This window comes from Balaenoptera borealis, assembly GCF_965194805.1.
Source record: "Balaenoptera borealis genome assembly, chromosome: 16".
Lineage (NCBI taxonomy): Eukaryota > Metazoa > Chordata > Mammalia > Artiodactyla > Balaenopteridae > Balaenoptera > Balaenoptera borealis.
In genome coordinates, this window is record NC_138872.1 from 32,409,199 (window position 1) to 32,433,701 (window position 24,503).

General features: G+C 39.6%; 1 protein-coding gene across 4 annotated transcripts in view; it reads right to left on the reverse strand.

Annotated features, from left to right (window-relative positions):
• Positions 1–24,503, reverse strand: part of SLC23A2 (solute carrier family 23 member 2) — a 141,888-nt gene that overhangs the window by 40,664 nt on the left and 76,721 nt on the right. For all 4 annotated transcript variants that reach the window (XM_082359062.1, XM_082359061.1, XM_082359059.1 and 1 more), the window contains 3 exons: positions 17,412–17,510; positions 3,684–3,800; positions 1,478–1,635 (listed from right to left, as the gene is read on the reverse strand). In XM_082359062.1, coding sequence (XP_082215188.1) covers positions 1,478–1,635; positions 3,684–3,800; positions 17,412–17,510 — 374 coding nt within the window. The remainder of the gene's footprint in view (positions 1–1,477; positions 1,636–3,683; positions 3,801–17,411; positions 17,511–24,503) is intronic.

Here is a 24,503-nt window from a genome sequence, read left to right on the forward strand (position 1 = left end):
GAGTCAAGTCCTCTTTGGAATGCCTGAACGCATCTCCTTCCCCTAACAGGTCAGTAACACCCTGACTTTCCCTCAGGGGTCCCCTAAGAAGACCCTCCCTTCTGAGGTAAGGGATCTGCTCAGCATGGTGGCTGCAGGCAGTCCTGCAGGGGCTGGGGTTTTGAGAACCCCAAGAGCTAGCCAGCCCTCACAGCCTTTCTTCCATCAGCAGAACTGCTAGGGAGCTGCCGTATCCCTCCTGAGGACATTGCTTATGCCGCCAACCAGGATGCCCTAACACTGTTCTTCCCGTATTCTCCTGCCCCGCCCCCCCTCAAGTAAAGGTCACCCTGAGGATTCTGACTCACTGGAATACAGTTCATGATTCCCAAGCTGGCTTCTTTTCCCTCTGCCTTTGCTCCCACCTCCCTAGCAGGGAAGGCAGATTGTCTGTAATGGAGTGAGAGACAGAACTCGCACGTTTACTCTGCTGTCCTTCCCCTGAGGACAGTCCTGTCCCCACAGGCTCCACCCCTTGAGCAGCACCCTAGGGTAAAGGAAAAGGCTGCATGTGAAGACGGTGGAAGAAGGGGACAGGAGGGGACAAAGCAAGCCTGCAGGAGGAGGTAAGACAGGACAGTTCTTTTCCTACCTATGCCAGCTCCATACCCATTTAAGCTGGGGACTGGGGATGCAAAGTGCAGCTCTGGCATCAAGGAAGGAAACATGAATCAGCAAGAAAAGACACAAACAAAAAAGGACAAAGTGGAATAAGAGCCACATTAGAAGAACATACACAAGATGCATGTGTGGGAATTCAGAGAGAAAGGAGGCTTTGGGAAGTCAGGGATGCTTCACAGAGAGGAGAGGGGCAAGCCAGGACTGGACGGCTGCAGGGGAGCACAAGCACAGGATGGCAAGACAGCAGGGTGGGCTCGGGGAGGATCTCACCCCTGGGTGAGTGCAGGGAAGGGGACTGCAGGGCGCAGGGACACGGCTGGAAGGGTGGTGGGACAGAGAACAAGGGAGAAGTCTACAGGGTGGGCACATCTGTTTTTTTAAACAGGGAGTAGGGCTGTAGCCTGGCAACACCCAGGAAGATGCAAACACTGAAAGACGGCACTGGAGTGGCACACAGAGCAGGGCAGAGGAGAGTAGCCCTGGAGGCAGGGAAACCAACTAGGAACCTAGTAGAACAGTCTAGGCCTGAACTTCAGGAATGGGGGCAGGGAGGGGGTACTGGAGAGAAAACTTGTCCTGCCAGCTGGTGGGATGGAAGGAGCTGAGTGAGTCTGTTTCCAGCCTGCACAACTAGGTGGGAAGCAGTGCCACCCACCTAGAGAAGAAACACAGTAGGGTTGGGGGGGAGGCAGGGCAAATGCCACTAGGACACACCTCTCTATACTCCAGTCAGTCCTTCCAAGCAGCCCTAGGTGAATGGCAGTGCTTAATGCTTCATGGGTGCTTCAGCATCCCCAATTTTGTGCCCCAATCTCACCTGCATCCAAAAGTTGTCTGCAGCAAAGTTGTGATTCCCACACAGAAGAAAATGGTCCCGATGAGCTGGCTGGTGGCCCACTGGTCATATCCCACACACATGGCATCGGCCAGCAGAAAGGGCACCGCGATGGTGCCGCTGAAGCACGTCAGGTAATGCTACGGGTGACAGGGAGACAGAGGGGAAAAGAATAAACCCTTCTTTGTATTTTTTCTGATTTTACCCTAACTTTGCCCACCCCCGTTGTTTTTAAAAAGTTACACCCATGAAGAATTTGTTTTTTTAGGTACACACTCTTATCATATGCCAAATAATCTGTTTTTTGGCATTTCTCCTTTCCATTACATTTTCTTGTCTTATCACTAACTTGTATTATTAATTATTACTTGCATGAATCCAGACCAGCACAAAGGAAGTACTCAATACAAACACTGGTAGTGTTTTATTTATATAATTCTTACTGGGAATATTTGCTTTTTTAAAATGCTTTTCAGCATCAACTGCTAAAACCATAGGTCTTTCTCCTCTAATCTGTTAACATGAATTGTGTGGCACTGAACCATTCTAGTTAGTCATGCTAGATTTTTCTTCTGGGATTTGATTTGCCAATATTTTATGTAGAATTTTACATCTATGTTCTTGAGATAATTCATCCATTTTTTTTTTTTTTAATTCTTTTAGGTCTGGGGATTAAAGTTACAAGCTTCATTGCACAAGGCGTTTTCCATTTTTTTCTATGGTCTGGCATTGTTTAACAGCAATCAGGGAAGGGCTAGGGTCACACAGTAGCTGTGGGAATCCTCCAGAAAGAGCCCATCCCACTCTTCCTTTAGGGCCCCTCCCCCATTCCTTGGGGCCCTGGCAGGACATTCCAGCCCTCACTGCTCACTTCCCTTCCTCCCAGAGGCCTGCCTGTTCAGTTCCTACTTCTGTTCTGCAAACTTCCTACGTTTCTTCCCAATAGTTTCCCATCTCTGCTCATGTTTGCCAAAATGTGCTGCTTGCAGCCCATAAAGCCCAACTGTGTAACACTAACAGGTGTTTGGTGAGGGGAAGAGAACATTCTCATCCAGGACTTCCCAGAGCTGCTCACAAGTTTAAGAATGCTGTGCACTGTCAAGAAGGGCATGATGCACACAGGTTTCCCAAGCCTATCTGAACAGGGAAGACTACTTCTAGAAACATCTATAATATAAACATATCAAAATATGAGTTTCTTGAATCTGATTCCAGATACTCAGCCCTAGGGAAATTATTTGCCAAGACCAGTCAGCTCCTTTGGTTACGTCTTCTTTATTAGACACCTTTCTGTCCAGGTTACCAAATGCTTTGATACCTAAGGGGAGGGGCCTGGAAACTGGACCAAAGCATCAGCTCTCAGCAGGTACAGTTCACCTCCAAGTGAATAAACCTGTCTGGGTAACGGGACTGATTTTCTCAGCATGAACTGATCACTCAAACTTAAAGAATGGAAAGTGAAACCTCAAAACCAAGGCAAACACAGTCCAGGGGTATTTGTCTGGACAAAGAGCCTTCCATGTCATCCCCTTTCTCCTAAAGCCCCACTTCAATCGTAAGTGGGAAAAGGGAGTGGTGGTGGGTGGGGAGTGGGTACCAAACATTCAGGAGTCCTGCATCAGCTTGTGTCACCTCTCGCCCCATCCCCCCACCCCTCCCCTGGCAGCTTCCCTGCTCTGCCCCCACTGGAAATTGCAGCAGACAAAGCAGACACCACCCAAGGCGAAGTTTGCCTTCCTTTAAAAGTAAGATTGAAGCCTCCACATTTATGTCCTGACCAACATAGCACTTCTCAGTGTCACCCATATTTCATGGCAGAACTGACGGTGACTGTGGTTGGTTAACTAGGAATGAGAGATGAACACTAACCTTTCTTTTCTCTATTCTTCTACCTTTCTCTTCCCTCTACTCTCCCCTTTCCACACATCTACGATCTTTTTTCCTTACTTCCATGTCATTTCTCTTGCTTATTCCCTGAACATTTTCCTTTCATTCCATGATTAACCTACTCCTCCTGTTTTCTTCCTTTCACTGTTATGAAGTTCATGTTAACAATTCCCATTCATCATTCTTAAAAGAGTAATTTATATTAAAGTTGTCAATAAATAAAAAATAAAAATTGAATTTTAAATAATCCAGACAGATTCAAGCATCTGCTGGTGGTTACATTCCAAAGGAATCATCTTACCTGCAACCCCAGAAATATGCACAGGTACCAGGGAGGAACATCTTCTATGGTGTAAATCATGTCCGATCTCTGGGGGTCAAGACTGCCCGTGCTATCCAAGGTCTCAGCGAGAGAGCTCTGTGAACGAGAGGGAGAAAACAAGTTGTTTAATGAAAGCAAGGACTAAAGTTAACTCAGCACAGGCTACTGTTACTGAAAAACAACTTTATAAAGTGTCTGTTGCTCTCCTGTAAAATTAAGCCTTGGTCACCTCTGACACAGTGTCAAGCACACTCACTCGGTGGGACAGTCTGCCCTCAGGATTTGGGGCTTCAGCATTCCTTCCATCAACTCACACCCAAGAGCACCCAACTTGCTCAGAGCTCCTCCCCAAGGCTGGGCACCTACTGCGTGGAGAGGGATGCTCTCAAGGTTGAGACCACAAAGTAATACCTTGGCATGAGCTGTCCTTGGGTGGTAACCCTAATGAAGCAGTGTTACCAAACGCTAACCACTTTCAAACAGAGAGCACTCATCTGTCCCTCCTACCCCATTCCATCCCTGCAAGGAAAAAGACTTCTGTACCTAAACACCCTTCTTTTAAAACACTGTTGCTCAGACATAATGGTGAGTGAAGACAGCAAAGGTATACAGATATGATGATTCAAATTTTGTTTAAAAAAACAGACTAAAAATGTATTTATACTTTAGGGGACGTTTTTTCTTTTCTTTTCCCCTCACCATTACTAAAGATTTTTTTAAATGTTAAGCCTTGCATCCTTTATAAGCCAGAATCTTTACAAAGACCAGACACTTTAGGTTATAGTCTAGACATTTCCAGTCAGCTTCAGCTTCAGCATCTCTTCTGAACTCATCCAGTATCTGAGCCAAACTGAAAACTCGGGGGTTCCCCCATATACCCTCAATACTGCTCTAGTTTCTAAAACCCTACAGACAATTTCTTGGAATCCAAGATGTGCATTTTTTTAAGTTTTTTAATAACATAAAGTGCTTAAGAGGAAATAAAAGATGTGCCACAAAAAAGATAAAGATGATAACATTCTGATCCTTGGCCACACCTAGCCCAATTTGTACCCCCTTTCCAATGGATTTGATCCACAGAAAGAAGCTGACTCCTTATGTTTATCACTCCATTTTTCATGCACAGGGATTTGGGGGCCAAATACTCTTGAACGAAAGAAGTGACACAATTCAGCCTTACCTTCTAAAGCCTAAAGGTAAATATCTGATGTAAATTGACATTTTATCTAATCCAAATGTGAATTGAATATGAACTTTCGGAAAGAACTTTTTCTTCCATTCAAACAATGCATACTGGCAGATCTGCATTATTAAATGGTTTTAAACATATTATATGTGTCATTTAAAATTTGTTTGTAGAGGTGGTAGAGACAGTACACATGGTGAGGAACTTGATATGTGGTGATGTACAGTAAAGGATTAACTCAGCAGGTCTGGGTTGTCCAAACCCTGAACATTTCAAAGAGAAGTTTGGGCCTTGCCTGCCACCTGGAAGATAACCTCTGTGCTCTTGGAATATCCTGTCTCTTAAGAGTGTATCTGTTTACCTGAATGAAGCCTTGCGCTGCCCTTCATAGATTATGCTAACAATGCAACTGATGATGGGGCCTTGGGCCACATGGTATCAGTTTGACTCCAGAGGGTCTGGCAACACTCCTTGAGTGTTGTCACACTTTGTTTCGGGGGAAATTAAGCACTGCTCATGTGACTCCACTAGGAAGAGGACAACTGAAAGCTTGTTCTGTGTCTCCTAGACCTTGCCCTACATGTTTTTTTCCATTGATCTTAATCTGAACCCTTTCTCTCAAATAAGCTGTAACCAGGAGTGTAATAGTTTTTCTGAATTCTGAGTCCTCCTAGCAAATCACTGAACCTGATTTGGGACTCCCAAATCAGTCTTGGAAATCCCTGAACTAAGTTGACCATTTGCTGACATGATGCAACTATGGATACTGGACTCACTATACAAAGGACAATTCAACACTATCATATTACCTACAGGTGGGGAATGTTACTGCTCACAAAGTAACAAAAAGAAATGTCTGAAAACAGAGTATAGTAACACTACAATTACCAGATTAGTACAATCTGTTACAATAATATTATATGCATTATTATTCTAATGATTCCGAAATGACTAGTTTTAACTATAAAACAGATGAACAGAAATGAAAAGACTGCATCTGTCCTCTTTCAGGCCTGGAAGGCTAAGATTAAGATGTGTACACAAACATATACATACACTGTAAACACACAATTTTTCTTAGTAATGAGGGTGGTTCTACAACTCAGAAATGGAACTAATGTAAAATGTCCACAAATGGTATTAAGAAAAAGTAGGGAATTGTGTGGTCAAGGGGATCAGTAAACCCTGTCAGAAAAATGCTGCACCATCCTTCCCAGTGACAGAAGGAGTGTGTTTGGTCACTGTGGACCACGGTACCACATTGTGTTATCACTGCATGAACAATATGAACTCTCTTAAAACTGCAAAACAAAAAGCTCCAACAGCGAGATTTCTTTAAAAGATGACTACATTAATAATTTGATGATGTCATCTTGAATAGGCTTTTCCATATTATTCTATGGTCTAAGATAATCTAAAGAAAAAGGAAATTACCTGTTCTTCAAAGATTAATGAACTCAGAATTCAGTTCTCCTGTTGGAGACTTCTTAAGAGATCGTTAATAACCTTTCCAATCTCTCCTATGGTTATTTATCTAGTCTAGCACTTTTAAGTCACTTGTAATCTTTTTCTCTAGGAAATAATTTCCTCTACAGCAGGAGTCAGTAAACTCTTTCTATAAAGGGCTATGTAAGTAAATATTTTAGGCTTTGTGGGCCATATGGTTCTGTCACAAATACTCAACTCTGCTATTATAGTGTAAAAGAACATTAGACAATATGTAAACAAATGAGTTATAGCTGTGTTCCAATAAAACTTTATTTACAGAAACAAGTGTTGGGCCAGATTTGGTTTGCAGGATGTAGCTTGCCAACCCTGCTATAGGGTTTCAAATTGATTATCATAAAGTTGTAGTTAATATTCTCTTATACACATTTCTTATATTTCCTTTCACATTCCTAATATGCATTAGTGCTTCCTCATCTTTTACCTTAATCAGGTCCACCAAAGATCAATGTCACTGGTCTTTTCAAATAACCAGTTTTTGAGTTCTAGTAAAACATGATTGATTGACCACATCTGTCATTTCCCCTAACTCCTAAAAACACTGAGAAAGAATAAATATGACACAAATCTACAAGGACAAAGAAAACAGTAGAAAGAGAAATGAGAATAACATATTTTGGAATAGGCAAAGCATTTGTATGAGCTGTGACCCATTTAGGAGAGGGAAGGAACCTAAAACATTGGTGCATGGAGAGGGAAGGTATAAAGAAGCAAGTTGGTTGACCAACAGAAGCCCAGAAAGGTTCTATGCTTGGAGGCACAAGACAGAGTAGGGATGGAAAGAAGATGGGATTTAACTCTGCGAACCAATCAGACACCCTGTTTCCTATTGCTATCCTCATCCTACAAGACACAAAAATGTATTGTTTGAAGAATACAAATCAGAAACACCTCAGACTGAGGAATACTATGTGGGGTTAAATGCAAGTATGAACAGCAGGATCCTCATCTGCTTCCAAATGCCAGAAGCCAGGTTATACACCCACAGGAGGAGACTAGAGGATTTCTTTCTAGAGGAATTGATCAGCCTCAGAGACAAGACACTGCCATCTATAGACCCTACAGTGACAAGACAGCTTTCCCTATTCAGTGGAAAGGCCCACCAGTAGACAAACTTCATCCTCACATAATGACCCTACAGTCATATTTTTTATTGCCTCACATTCCTCCAAAAATAAGAGCCAAATAAACAGAGGAAATAGGGTCCATGTAGTAGAAAGAAAACATATTGGGGGTGGGGGGGAAAAAACCTGTGTCTTCACAAAAATAAAAATATTTTGAACCTGGGAGGAGAGCGTTGCCGTTTTAAAAGCTTTAATCAGCAAATAAAAACAAAAAAAAGAAAACAGGAAAAGAGATCTTAGAAACTAAAAACAAAATAGGAAAAAACAAATTCAACAAAAGGGTTGAAAGTCAAATATATGTGCTCAAAATAACAAAAAGACAAATACGGGGACTTCCCCGGTGGTCCAGTGGTAAAGAATCTGCCTTCCAATGCAGGGAACGTGGGTTCAATCCCTGGTCGGGGAACTAAGATCCCACATGCAGCAGGGCAACCAAGCCCGCGTACCACAACTACAGAGCCCACGCACTCTGGAGCCTGCACGCCACAACTACAGAGCCCACGCACTCTGGAGCCTGTGCACCACAACTACGGACAGAAAACCCACACACCACAACTGGAGAGAACCCCGCGCACTGCAATGAAGAGCCCGTGTGCCACAACGAAAGATCCTACATGCCGCAACTAAGACCTGATGCGGACAAAAGTAAAATAAATAAATAAAAATAAATAAATATTTAGGGGAGGGGGAGGGGAAAAAAGTCATGCCAGCATGACAGAAGCAACCAGCCCCATGATGCCCTATCCCAAATCTTTGAGCATAATAAAAAGGTTGTTTAAAAAAAAAAAAAAAAAAGACAAGAAATAATAACATTTTTTATGCAAGAAAACAGAATATAGGAATCAAATAAATAAGAAAATTTCCAAGAACTAAAGGATATGCCTACAAATTAGAAAGATGCACTAAGTACTCAATAAATTAATGAAAAAGGATTCAGATATTTTGAAAACTCAATAAAACAATCAATTGTATTAAAAAATTTAAGAACAAAGGGAAATAAAACATGAGTTGAAAGAATCTGGACAGAAGTGGGGAAGAAAAATGAAAGTGGTAGGAGCACAAGAGGGAAGCGACAACATGAAAAAAATGTAAGAGAAAAAAAGAATAGAGAGAAATGATAAAGAAGGCAGACAGAGAGCCAAAATATGCATAATTGGAGTTCCCAAATAAGAAAACCAAAAGAAGAGACTGGAACAAAAAATAAAGATATAATTCAAGACAACATTTCTGAAGTAACAGGAGCCTTGAAGCTAAATACTGAAAGTGCCAGGAAAAACTGACCCAGGTCAGCATCAAAACTTATGATATGATTATTATCATATGACAGTCATTAAAGTTACTGATTATCAAAGATAAAGAATCCATAGGACAGGCAAAACGATCAAGATACTGACTTAAAAAAAAAAACAGCCTGAGTTCTTCATAGCCACATTCAACACAAGAAAATGGGAAAACAGCAAACCATAAGATATGATTCAATTATTTTCTTAACTTTGTATTATAGAATTTTTCAAACATATACAAAGGTAGAAGGAATATGAAATGCCTGCCCTATATCTATCCCCAGCTCCAGCTTCAAAATTTATTAGCCCCATGTTCTTGTTTAATCTATTCTCCATACCATTCCAACTTTACTGGGGTAAGGGGATGGATTATTTTAAACTGAATCCTCAAAATACATAAATTTGCCCATAAACACATATGTATGTCTCTTCAGCAGATAAGGACTTTTAAAAAGAACCAAAATACCATTACATACTAATCAAATTAACAATTTCTTCATATTACCTAATACCCAATGCTTTAAAAATTTTTTCCATATTGTATCAAAACTTTGTTACAGCTGATTTATTTGAGTCAGGATCCAAACAACATCCCAAGGATTTTACATCCAGCCGAACTCTCCTTCAAGGCTAAATGCTATAGATAAATTCTCATCCAAAACTATTCCCATGATCCAGCTCTTCTCTTGGAAACTACTACTATAGTGTTACTTCTCTAACTTCAGTGAACATATCAAATCACATAGGAATTGTATGAAAATGCAAATTCTGATTCAGCAGGTCTTGGCTGGGGCAGAGATTCTACATTTCTAACATGTAGGTAATGATGTCAACAATGCTGGTGCATGGACTACACTTTGAATATCAAGGGCCTACAGGATGAACTTCGGTCAACCCAGAAATTATTAGGGAAACCAGCAGAAGTCTTGTCTCAAATTAACTGTAGAAATAAAACTAAAAATAGGGATTAGATGTATAAAATGGATAACTAATAAGAACCTGCTGTACAAAAAGTAAATAAAAAATAAGTTTAAAAAATTCAAAAATTCCAAAAATAAAAAATAAAACTAAAAATAGGGATTAGATTGCCAGAATATATAAATTTCACGTGCACCAAAAAGATACAATCATTACAATTAACAAAATGTGAGAGTGAAAAGGAAAAAGGCAAGCAGTAGAGTAAATTAATTGTCATCTAATATAGCTGGAAGTCAAAGGATGATACTTGAAGCTAACAAATCAATTATAATGATGGGCAAAAGTAATATTTCTGACCAAAATCAGATAGTAGAGGAGAGAAAGAGCAAAAGGAAGGAAGGAAAAACACTAATTTTGTTACTGTTCATGGTAGGAAACTAGAAGACAATGAAATAAAGGGTTAAGTATATTGTTCTATAGTTATGATTATATAGGTGTCCACTAGAATAAAGTACAGAAGTTTTTAAATATCACAACTACACACACAAATAAAACAAATAAAATATACTTGTCATTATCACTAAATGTAAATAGGCTAAACTCAACTATTGAAAGAACAAGATTTTAAGACCTTCTCAAAGCAAAACTCAGTTCTATGCTGTATATAAGAGATACACCTAAGAATGAGCAAAGCTAAAGAAAAATGCAAAGAAAGTCTTAATTATCTTCAAACAAGGTAGTATTCTAGCTAAAGAGCAATAACCAAGACAAATATGAGTATGTTTTAAATGATAAAAGGTACAATTCACCATAAACATGTTATAAATATCTATGTACAAATAAGAGAGAGTCGATAATTATAAAGCAAAATATCTCAGAAATAATATGAGAAATCTAAAAATACCAATAATGGGAAATTAATCTCTCAATTTATGGCAGACCAAATGGCAGGCAAAAGAAAAGATGTAATAACTAATAAAATATAACCTAAATATTTAACTCTTTTCAATTATCTAGAACACAAAAATTCACAAAAAATATTTGCAAAAATTCAACCATAAGGAACACTTCAATACATTCCAAAAACTAATACAAGTAACATTTTCTGACCACAATACAATAAAACTGGAAATTAAAAAAACAGACAATCAAAAACCCTCCTCCAGGGACTTCCCTGGTGGTCCAGTGGTTAAGAATCGGCCTTGCAATGCAGGGGATGCCAGTTCGATCCCTGGTGCAGGAACTACACATGCCACATGCCACAGGGCAACTAAGCCCGCACGCCACAACTACTGAGCCCATGCGCTCTGGAGCCCACGTGTCACAACTAGAGAGAAGCCTGCACACTGCCATGAGGAGCCTGCATGCCACAATGAAAGATCCCACGTGCCGCAACTAAGACCCGACTCAGCCAAAAAAAAAAGAAAAACCCTTCTCCATCTGGAAATTTTTAAATGCCTCCTTAAAGGGCAAAGGGGAAGAAATATGATCCAAAATAGCAAACTATTTAGAAAATAGGAAATTTATTAGAATTAAATATGAAAATCCACTGGATATAGCTAAAGCAGTGCTTAGTGGAAAATTCATAGTCTTTGCACTTAAAACAAAAAGACAAACTAAGCATATGCCTCAAAAAATAAAAGAAAATAACAGGAAAACCAATAAAGGAATAAAAAACGGATACATTAGAGAACAGAAAAGCATTTGCACTAAGTAAATCTAAAATTTAGTTCTTTTAAATTAAAAAAAAACCAACTAGCTAATCCAGGGAAATAAAAATGGAGCAATGTGGAAGGAGAAAGGACAAGCATAAAAAATCAGACAAAAAGTGGAAATAATCACAGAATAAAGGAATTAAAAAACATAAAAATCCATTTTGCTCAGTTCTATGTATATAACTTGAAAATTAGAATGAGTCAAATTTTTAGAAAAAAATACTTTACCAAAACTGACTCCAGAATAAAATAAGTCCCAAACTGACTGATTCCCAAAGTAGAAATAGAAATTCTCAAAGGTATGTCAAAACAAAATACTAGACTCAGATGATTTTATAGGGAATGCTAACAAACTTTTAAATACACACACACTCAACATATTACATGTAATATTTATGTTTCATACACGGACACAAATTCCCATGTTTTTTAAGGAAAAGAACACTCCCCAGAATCTTTTTTTTTTTTTTTTTTGCCAAGCCGCGTGGCATGTGGGATCTTAGTACCCCGACCAGGGATTGAACCCGCGCCCCCTGCAGTGGAAGTGCAAAGTGTTAACCACTGGACCGCCAGGGAAGTCCCTCACCAAAATCTTTTGTGAAGCAAATATAATACCGATATCAAAACCTCACAAAGATGACACTACCACCCCCCCCCAAAAAACTTCAGATCAACCCCACTCATGAATATTAATGCTCAAATCCTAAAGAAATATTTATTAACAAAATCCAGCAACACATTAAAAAATAATAATATATTGTGATCATACACATCAAGAATGCATTGATGGTTCAACACTGACAGCCTCAGTTGTTGATCTATCTCTCAATAGATCATATTGAGAGATATTAGGAGGAAAATCAAATGATCATCTCTATAACACACAGAAAGCATCTGCTCAAAATTCAAAAGTTATACTTGATTTTGAAAGATTCAATAGATTAAGAATAAGGATATTTCCTTCACATAGTGAAATGTATCTATTTAGGCCAAAACCACTATCATAATAGAGAAACTATAACCACCAAAGTCAAGGATGCCCACTATCACCCCCATTGCTTTTACTGAAGGTACTAGCCAATGCTAGATACCTCTAGTAAAGAAAGTTCGTTTTCTTATTCTAGATAGGAAAGTGAAATTACAAGAATAAAAATTAGATAAGGCAAGGTAAACATCACTATTTGCAAATGACATGAATGTATACTTGGAAAATCTCAGTAATCAAATGAAAACAAGATAGTCAGTAAAGTAATGGAATATAAAACCAATACATAGTCATCAACAGTTACAAGGTTTGTAGATATAATGGACAAACAAGTTTGATTACCAACAGACATTAGAAAGATAAACTACCTTTCAATAAACTTGTGAAATATGAAAGACATAAATGAAGAAAACTTCAAAACCCCTCCTAAAAGATACAAAAGAAGAACAGAACAAACAGAAAGACTTATCACAGTCTTAAACATGAAGACTAAGCATCATATAGATGCCAATTTTCTCTAAGTGAATTACTAAATCTATGCAATCCCAATAAAAACACCAATAGGTATTTTTGGGGTTGTTGGGGGATGATGAGGGTGATTAGACAAGCTGATTCTACAGCTCATAAATATGATTAGAAAAGTTCTAAAAAAGAGCAACATGGAGAAACTAGCCCTAAAAGATATAAAACACCATTAGCCTACAATAAAAATATGGTACTGGTGCCTGAATAGACAGAACATCTAAACAGAATATAAAGCCCTGAAATAGGCCTAATTACATTGGGGATTTGGTATATGACAAAAGTATTTCATATCAGTTGAGGAAAAGATGAGATTATTCAATAAATGGGGTCGGGGTACTGGGTAGCCATCTGGGAAACAAAGCTGGAGCCATATCTTAAGAGTAATTCCAAACAGATCAAGTATTTATTAAACATAAATAACCATGAAAGTACTAGCAGAAAACAAGAAGAGAATTCCCTTATAAATTTAGAATAAAAAAAGGCCTTTCTAACCATGGCTTAAAATCCAGAATCCATAAAAGATTGACTAATTTAACTACATAATTTTTTATCAGCTCTACATGGCAAAAACCATAAGCAAAATGGTGACATCTGTAACTCCTATCAAAAAGGGCAACGTTCTGCTAGAAATTAGTAAAAAGACCAAGAACCAACACTTAAAACTGCATGAAAGATATGAAAGAAAGTACACAGAAAAGGATATACAAGTGGCTCTTAAGCATGTGAAAAAGAGATGCAACCTCACTAATGAAAAATACAAGATAAAATTATAGTATGACATCCAAATTGAGAGACATACTACAAAGTAAATTGGCCCATACTATTCAGAAATGTCAAGGTAATGAAAGACAAACAACACTATGGAACTGTTCCAGATCAAAGGAGACTAAAGATACACATTAACGGGACTTCCCTGGTGGTGCAGTGGTTAAGAATCCACCTGTCAATGCAGGGGACACGGGTTCGAGCCCTGGTCCAGGAAGATCCCATGTGCCGCGGAGCAGCTAAACCCGTGTGTCACAACTACTGAGCCTGCGTGCCACAACTACTGAGCCCACATGCCACAACTACAGAAGTCCGCGCACCAAGAGCCCGTGCTCCGCAACAAGAGAAACCATTGCAATGAGAAGCCCGCGCACGGCAACAAAGAGTAGCCCCTGCTCGCCGCAACTAGAGAAAGACCGCGCGCAGCAACGAAGACCCAATGCAGCCAAAAATAAATAAATTAATAAAAAAAAGATACACATTAACAATTAGATGCATTAAGTGATACTGATTTGGATCCTGGAACTAAGCTTTATCTATTAAACTCCTTATTATTTAGTTGTAAGGGACATTACTGTAACTGAGGAAATTCAAATGAAAATTATTAAGCTTTATTTTAAAATTGAAATTAATGAAATCAACCAATTATCAATAATAATTGTATCAATGTGAATATCCTAATGTTTTTGTTTTTAGGAAATACACACTGAAGTTATTTAGGAATAAAGGAGCATTGTGCCTGTAACTTACTTTCAAACAGTTCAGAAATAATAGGTGTATATAGAGAGAATGATTTTTAAAACCATGAGATTATCTATTCAAGATATTAAAATTAATTTTAAAAATAAAAAAATTCCATATACATTTACTAACCTGGTGAGGTATACATTATGTAGGTGGGGTGGGGACATGGTACAACACTCTGGGATATGTGTGTGGGCATGAGTGGAAAAGAATGTGGAATATACACACCAGACTGCCAGCTGCCAGTTATGTGGGGTAGACCAAGAATGGAGGTAGCACATTTTAAACTGTTTAATACAATTTTGAACTGTTTATGTTAAACAAGTATGCTCAAGAGAACTTTGTTTTTCAAGACCAGCTAGTACCGGGATAAAAGGTAACTTAAAGAGAATCTGCAGGAATCATAAGTCAAAAAAGGTAAAAACTAAAAAAAACTTAAAAAAAAAAAAAACCCTCATTATGAAGTTCAAGTCCCTCAACATCCCTAATCTAAGAGTCCCAATGATACTGAGGTCCATCCTATGGACTCATGATTGATGATTTGAGGCATTATCCTTCTCATCCTTTCAGGAAAAAAAATCCCTTTAATCAAATTCCAAGATGAGTATCTTATAGCTAATACCATATTAGCCAGCATTTATCATAAGAACTTCAAGAGTTTTAATGGACATCAGAAAAGTCAAGTTTTTAATAAAATAAGTGAATACATTACAATGAATTAAGAAACCCTGTGAATATGGGGAACACAAAGGACAGGCTCTCTTGCTCTCAGTTCTCTTGTCTCTTCGTGAATGGTCCATCCTTATTTCACAGTCAGGTGTTCAGAGAGCCTTTAAATGCCATCTGAAAAGCAAGATCCTAGAGGGCAGCATCCTCTGGTGTGAAGTTTTCTTTACACAAATTTAAGACAGCAAAGGACCTAAACATTTCATTTTCTTCACCTTTAAAACAGGGATAGTGATAGCACCATTCTAACAGGGTTGCCATGAGGACTAAATGTGACAGGTTGCTTAAAGCATTCAGCCAAGGGTCTGGATCCTTAGCACTATTCAACACACGATAACTCTCACTATCCTTGTCATTTCATAAGACAAGAAAAAAACCCCAGTAAAATAGGAAGATATTCTATTTCACTAGTATTCAAGGAAATACACACCTATCAAAGTTTAGATGATGAAAAAAATGTTCACCCAAACAATAAATGTCTAGCAGAAATGTGCTAACTTTAGTGTACTAGACATTTTTCCTGCCAACAGATCAGTAAAAGGTACAGCTACATATGTTTAAAAACCTGAAGAATTAATGCTCCCTACTATTCATTTCAAAAGACAGCCATCACAGTATAAACTACACAGATACAAAGGAATATTACTAAGCCATAAAAAGGAATGAAATTGGGTCATTTGTAGAGACACGGATGGACCTAGAGACTGTCATACAGAGTGAAGTAAGTCAGAAAGAGAAAAACAAATATCGTATATTAAAAGACAGCTATCAACTCCTGGATAATGAACATCCAAACTCATGACAGCCTACAGCCTGGAAATTCTGGTGACTCTCTGATTAAGGCCCAAATAACTGAGGATTGGATGCAGCCCAACAAGCCTGTAAAAACAGAATCACTTTGCTACAAGATGTGCCTCTTGAATGTTGAGACCCAAGCCAGACAGGCAGTGGGCCCCTCCCAGATCCTGCCCTGTGGAATGAGTCTCTGCTGCAGACCACAGCCACAACCATGGCTGCTCCAATCTGTGCTCTGAGGAGCAACTTGGAAACCAACACTGCAGGAATTTCAACATCTCAGCATGAATCTAGCCTTCACAAAACTTAGAATAGCTTGACCAAATAACAGCCATATTGGTCAAGATAGCCAAAAATGAACTTTCCATCTCCCAAACTGGAAAAGAAAGAAAAAGAAAAAGGGAGAAAGAGAAAAAGAAAGAAATCACAGACACAAAAATTTGATTATTTAAGAATTTCAATATAATTTCTTTTGTTCTTTATCATTTTCATGATTACACTGTAAACTTACTGCACTAACACCCAAGCTGGGTATTATAATTGTATATATCAACTTCCTAGTGGTCTGTTACTAGAATACAGAGTATACACTGTTGACAGTGCAGTACAGTGGTTCTAGACTATAATAAGTTGATGATAGTAAAAATAAAATGTTTTAAAAGTCTGTCAAGTGAAACTCAAATGAAATTGAGAAGTCTTAGGGCTGCAATGCAGTCTGGAAATGCCATGTTATCATACTTTTCATATGTGTTAGGCACAGTGGCAGATACAAAGAGAAAAAGAAATCAAGGCATGTGGACCCTCTCCAGGCAGCTCTCTCTTGGCCTCTATGAACATGGTCACACATTCTATGGTCACACAGACTGACCTGTCAAGCAGAGGGGATGAGGTGGAAAAAAAGATTCTCCCACTTCAGCATGATTTTTCAAAGATCTTTGTCCAAGGCACTTTCACAGTCTACATAACCTATCTACTGGTGTCTCCTATTTACTGTACACATGGTATGTACCAGGCACAATGCTAATAACTTTATTATTTAATACTCACAACAATTTTAAGACAGATGCTAATATTTTTATACCCATTTTAGAGATGAGGCAACTAATGCCCAGAAAGCTTTCGACCCCCTCAGGGTCTGAGTCATATTACCATCCAGACCTAACACTTCCCTCTGGCATCCTGGCTGAGGTTTTAAAAATATCTAGATAAAGACCTCTACATGGTTCTCACTTTAATGTTGCCATTAAAACAATTAAAAATTAGTAACTTCTATTCCTCATCACTCCTTCTATTTCCATTGTAAAGAGAACACACACACACACACACACACACACTCAGGAGGGTAGAGACAAAACTCCAGATGGATATCCGCTTCCTTGTAGGGGATCTGGGACAGCAGTGGTGGGTGAGTGGCTGGGGCTGATGCAAGGGGTACCTTTTCTGCGATGCCATTTTCTGTCGTGTATATTGCCATGAGCTCGGTGTCTTCATTGTCCTGTTCACCGCTGGACGTGGCACCTCCATTGATCACCACCTGAAGGGAAACACTTCATTTAGAGGCTTTTTTCACCCTATACACTCTGTTGTATGAAAACATTTTCCCCCAAAGAAAAAAACTGCATTTTCACTTATCAGATTAGCCAAGTTTTAAGTTTTCTTAAATGAAACTCCTGACAAGTGAGCGCTGCACCAGTGATCACATGTGTTTCTGATGGAGAAACGTACCATGTGTCCTACAGAGTGAGGCTGCATGAATGGGGGTCAGCTGAAGGAGACCAGAAATGGAACACCCAAAGGAATTACAAGGAGTAGGACCCCCAACAGCCTCCAGGAACAAGGGAGGCTTGGCTGAGAGGACAAAGCTGCAGTTTCTGAGCGGGTGAGAGGCATCCTGAGATGCCCTGATTAAGATCCCTTCCCAGGTAATGCCTGATAACAACTTACTTCTATGTCCCTACAGGGAAGAAATGTGCCAGTTAGAGCAATTCACGCACTGCTGTTACCCTAACTTACTAACTTATATTTCTCACTGCAATTAAATAAGCTAGCCCACTGGTGTGTGCCTTTCCTTGTGGCATTGGAGGGATGTGGATGGGGAGGGGCTGTCTACGCCAACAAAATTGAGTTTCTGGGCCCTAAAGGTATGGACTAGAAGTTATCCTGAGAATCAAAAGAAAACACCTGGGCACCCAGCAGGTCACGACCCCTCTTCATGACTACCCTTGGTGAGATAAAGCACAGTCTCCTTAGGTCCTGGCTGACCGCAGCAAGAAACTTAAAATATTTTTAGTCTTTAGCCTAATGATTCCATTTTTAAGAATCTATCTTGAAAAAAATAATAATGAATATAATTATATTTATGAATAACACAACTACATTTTTTAAATACAGAGGAAAAAAAGAAAAACCACACAAGAAGTTTAAATTCGGGTGTTATAAAATACACTAAGGAGAAGTAAAAGATGAGTGATGGTGTAAGAGAAAACACAGTGCAACACGTAACAATGATCGGTATTAGTAATCCAAAAAGAACACCTGCAAATCCGTAATACAAATAATCCAAAGGACAGGAGTCTATGATCCACAGGGAAAAAAAATTAAAATATCCAATGAGACACAAAAAAAGCTGTTCAACCTTACGTAAAATTATAGAAGTGACAAAATGTAATTTCATTTTTTAACATAAATTAGGGGAAAATTTTAAAAGATGAATCTGGTGTTGACCAGGGTGTAGGGAGATTATGTTCTTGGTGGAATGACCTTTGTGGTGGGGAACTTAGCACTGGGATTCAAAACAGGCATTTTCTTGGAGCCAGCAATTACACTCATGGAAACTTATCCTCCAGAAATATCTATGCAATATCTATGTTCAAGGTTGATGACTGCAGCATTATTTACAACGCTGAACACTTAGAAAACCTTAAATGTTTATCAAAAAGACAGACACTGTTAAATTATCATATATCCGTTTCAAGAATAATATTCAGCCTTTTTTTTTTTTTTAAGTTTTTAATTTTTTGGCCCTGCCACATGGCCTGCAGGTTCCCCGACCAGGGATCAAATCTGGACCCATGGCAGTGAAAGTGCCGACTCCTAACCACTGGACCACCAGGGAATTCCCAATGTTCAGCCATTTAAAAGAATAAAACTGGGCTTCCCTGGTGACGCAGTGGTTAAGAATCCTCCTGTCAATGCAGGGGACACGGGTTCAATCCCTCACATGCTGTGGAGCAACTAAGCCCGTGAGCCACAACTACTGAAGCCCGTGCGCCTAGAGCCCGTGCTCCGCAACAAGAGAAGTCACCGCAATGAGAAGCCCACGCACTGCAATGAAGAGTAGCCCCCACTACGCAACTAGAGAAAGCCTGCGCGCAGCAACGAAGACCCAACACAGCCAAAACACAGCCAACACAGCCAAAAATAAATAAATTTTTTTTAAAAAAGGGCACTTTATGTAGATTGACCCATTTAATTAAAAAAAATTTTTTTAAAGAATAAAACTGATGTACTGACAAGGAAACAAGTCCAAGAAATACTGTTTTTTTTAAAAGCCACAAAACAGTAAGCCTAGAATTATCCCAATTATGCTAAATAAAATAAAATTTTAATATGCTCTCTACCTGTCCAAATGTTTGGTTAAGGATCCAGAAAAGTCACAAACTACTATGAAGGTTGCCCTAGGTGCAAGGATTAATGATGGGCAACTTTCATTTTTCATTCCCAACCCCTCTTTAGTATTTGGATCTTTTATAATCAGTATATTCGTGTGTTATTTGATACTGCTTTTTAAAATGGCTAATAAAAAGATGTACAACAGGGACTTCCATGGTGGTCCAATGGGTAAGACTCTGCGCTCCCAATGCAGAGGGCCCGTGTTCAATCCTTGGTCAGGGAACTAGATTCTGCATGCATGCCACAACTAAGAGTTCGCATGCCACAACTAAGATCCCGAGTGCTGCAACTAAGACTTGGTGCAGATTAGATAGATAGATAGATACTAAAAAAAAAAAAAAGATGTACACCAGTACACCAAAATAGTAACAGTAATTGCCTTTAATCAGTGGGGCCATTTTCACCCTCTTTTTCCCTTTATATATTTTGATAATTTTCTCTAATGAGGACAATTTATTTTTATAACAGGGAAGAAATTAAAAAGACTAAAGATTTAAGCAGCATGGCTTGGACTAACTAAGGCAGTCCAGAGAGATTTCAATCCACCTATTTTTGCACTTGAGGAAATCAGGCCAGAGAACATTTTAATTTCTTATTCAAGGTCATATAGATTATATAACCCAAGTCTAAGGCTAGTTTTAAAGTATCCCAAAAATCTCCATTAACTAGTATATAATTCTTACAGGATAAAATATTTTTATTTCAAATAAAGAGTTGCTTTTAAAACTCTAAGTCATGCTATAGCTTTTTACACAGCCGACTGAGTTTGTGGCATTTGTTTGCCTATAAAACTAGCTGCCAGCAGGATACATGCTCCTAGCCAAGTTCAAATCCACAACATAAAACTCTAACTCATTATTACAACCATGCTCCAAGTCATATCACAGCAGCACTCAACCCACTTAGAAGCCAAGAGGTACACACACTCAGGATGAACTGTCTTAAAACAACAACATTTAATTACTTAGTCATCCGAAAAACCCAGGTCTGATTTAAAGTCCTATCCCAGCTAAAACTAACCATCTACATTCATCAATGGTTGCCGCAGAGAGCAAAACTGCTTCATGGGTATGGGGTTTTCTTTTGGGGTGATGAAAATGTTTTGGAACTAGGCAGAGGTGATAGTTGCACAATACTGTGACTGTGTTAAATGTCACTGAATTGTTCCCTTTTAATTTATTAATTTTGTTGTGTGAATTTCACCTCAATATATATTTTTTTTAATCTGTGTATGTGTCACCAAAGAGTAGATTCTGGCAGGAGTTAGCAACTCTCACTCCTCCCCTGACTTATTCCATTCTCACACACACACACAATTAAATAAATAGGTACTATAAAATGCAGATGGTCCCCAGCCTAGGAAAAGGCTCACATATTCATTCAACAAACCCTGTTTGAGAATCTACTCTGCCCAGGCAATGAGGATGCAGTCCTGACACCCCCCAGGAACGGGTGTCACGTTACAGAATTGTGACTGAACAAAGGATGCAGCAGGGAGTCACGACGTGGTGCCCAGGACAGGTGTGCCATGATCCAGTGTGCCACATCTGGCTTTGGATGACCATGCTGACTGCAGCGGGAGAGTGGAAGGGTGGGGTGAAGTAAAGGGGATGATGACGGGAACAGAGGCAGGCAGACCCTTTATGAGGCAACTGCCGGACAAGAAGGGACAGTGGCCTGAGCCAAGGTTTTTTTTTTTTTTTTTTTGAGCCAAGGTTTCAACAGTGCTCTGGGAAAGGTAGTCTGGTTCAAGAGAGAGCTAGGACATGGCCTTAATACTGCCTGGGGACTGCCCAAACAGGAGCCGTAGCACCACAGCACCGCAGCTCTGCAGGGCGAGTGCAGGGGGAGACACCACCACAGTACAACGGGCAACGCCCCAGGCCTGGACTGGATTTTGGGGGCAGAGGGGTAAAGCATCTGGGCTGCTGTCCAGTTCACTCACCCAGGTGGCCGGTGGATGGAGGTGCTGGTCCCAAAAAGATTTGTGTAGGGAGAGACAGAGTGACAAACTGGTACAACAGAAGTTTGTAAGTCAATTCAAAATGTGTTTGATCCATAGAAATCATCCCATAAAGAAGCTTACTTTCCCAGGCCAGTGTGGGAAGTTTATTCAACTGAAAATATTATTGACCTACGATTTCTAACATATTTCCACAGGTAAAGCCATCCCTGGGGACCTCAGAGCCCACCTTCCATCCTGGAAGTCTCATGTTCCAGAGCTGAGCCACTGCCTCTCTCCAAGCCATCCTCACCCCTAAGAGAGGAAAATGCTCCCCTTCTTCCCAGGTCCCTGCTCCATCAGCGCTCCAATTGAGAATGGGAACAAACCTAGAAGGTAGGAGGTTCTGGAGCAAATGGGAGATGAAACAGGTTTTCACTCAAGGGAAAGGGGAATTCAGCACCAGAGGGAGGCCAAGGCTATAGAAGAAAGGGACCACTGACCTGCTGTGTCTCCTGTGTCTATGTGCAGGAAGTGACTAAACATCACTGAAAGTAAAACACTAGTTGTTTCACTAATATTTTCCCTTTGGCGTATTAAATTAGCCACTCTAATGGTCCATTTTTTAAAAAACATGAAATCTAATTTTAAAAATCAAATCAGTTCTTCAGAAAAGGCATAGAGTTTTGTTTGTTTGTTTTTTTAAGAGAAAAAGATTAAAATGTTGCTGATACTATGAAAGCTCCACATTTTTGAACCTCTAAATATTATTTCAACTGGGAAATAAAACATGTCTTGGAAAACTTTTTAAACTTAATAAAAATGGATTTTCTTGTGTGTTATTAATAGCATCACAGATAACAGGGGGAAATCTTGGCATCTTTCATCTCAGGGAACTGATCATGCTTTTCTTTAAAATATATATATATATCAGCAGATTATTTAAAAATTTTTCGGGAACCATGTCCTTTCTCCTCCCAGAACTATTTGAAATCAAACTTGTGGCTTTAAATTTTTTTCGCCTAGACTAATATTATACAATCACTCCATCAGTTTAGGAAAGCAGGGTCTCTCTGCCTAAATTTGTCCAGTTGGTTTTGTCTCCAACAAAAAAAGGCTATGCTGCCTTTGGTGGGGGTATGTGTCTACTGCTCAGTAAATATGTCTTTCTTGCTTATGTGTTTTATTTCCATTAAGACAATAACGTTAAAGTATTTGTTTCTGAACAGTAATCCTGAGACGGTCAAATTGTATAGGAAGCAGGAGTGACAGGAGTGATAGCCCAGGAGTCCCACACTGAGCATCATTATGACAGCAATGCCAATTTAAACCGACAGCTGGATGAGTTTGTGTTACTCATACAGAAGGTAAAGGATGAAGGTACCAGGGAAACCCAGTACCTCTGATCAGAACTCAATTTATCACCTATTGCAGATCTGGTAAAATCTACCCACCACTGACTGTCATGTGTCTGGTAGTCAAGTAAGCCATTTTCTACTAAAACAATCACTTTCAGAGTAGTAATAAAGGTCCCCAAATTAAGTGCTTTCTATTCTTTTAATAAAAAGGTGGGAATTCCCTGGCGGTGCAGTGGTTAAGACTCAACGCTATCACTGCCCGGGCCTTGGGTTCGATCCCTGGTTGGGGAACTAAGATCCCGCAAGCAATGTGGTATGGAGGTAACACACCTTATTCTTACCCCCCTACACACACCATTATTTCCTCTGATATGTGTATCTATACTACAATTAAAATGTGTTTTAAATAAAGATGATACCAAGACTACTGTTTCACAGCCTTTAACCCAAGCCTCCTTTTAATGAACATAAAAATCTCCCACCTACCTTCAAATTATTTGAAACTTCAAGATTAACTGCCATGAAAAATAAATCAAAGTGAATATAATACAACATATGCTAAACCTCCAGGGCTTGTCAATCTTAGGTTATGACTCCCCAAAAGATCTAGCTGGTAGATCTAATTTAATGCTACTGACCCTAAAGTTGGCAGAGGCAGCAAAGCCCCTAATCTTATTTCCATTGCTTCTTCAAATACAGCAGCTCCCTGTGACACACCCAGTGGCTACGTGCAAGCAAAACCATCAGAAGCAACCAATACTGCAGCCAAAAGCCCAGCCAACCCTACAAAGCACAGCCTCCTTCCCTTGCACTGCCCAGCCCAGCCCAGGTCTTCTTAGGGCAGCTCTGAATTTCTTCAGTCTTCTCCAGAAAGCTCCTGGGGCCACAGCAGCCAGAGAATCCGTCAGGGTTCCAGGTGTGTCCTACCTGCCCCCCAGCATGATCTGTCCTTCAAGAGGAGCAGAAGGTACCTCACCTCTCTCTAAAGCCGGCCCCTACCCCAAAGGGCTGGATGGGTTGATGTGCCATCACTGGCTCATACTGCAGACATTGTTTGTGCTCCTCCTGCTCCCACACGTATCTCACAACCGCAGTGATGGTGAAAGCTAATGTTGCTGGGCACAGATTCATGCCGAGCACTGGGCTGGGCACTTCACCAGGTATCTTCCCTTCAAGGCAATATTTGCAAGAGCTTAACTAGGTATGTCCCTTGGACCCCCCACCCCCCATCCTCAAACTGACTCCAGTAAAAATCCCAAGGGCACCCAGCAGGTTATGGCACACCACCCAAAAGGGGGCCATTGTCTTCCATTCTTTCCAGGCGCTAACACTTTATAGATAACAAAGCTAAATTCTCTGACATGCAAATATGTAAGGGCTACAAACCAGCAAGAAAAAGGTGAACATTCCAACAGGAAAATAAGGAAATATAAATGGCTCCTGAATATTTGAAAAGATGTTCAACCTCACTCATGAGATGCAAATTAAAACTAAACTTTTTCATCTATTAAACTGGCCAAGGCTTCCCTGGTGGTGCAGCGGTTGGGAATCTGCC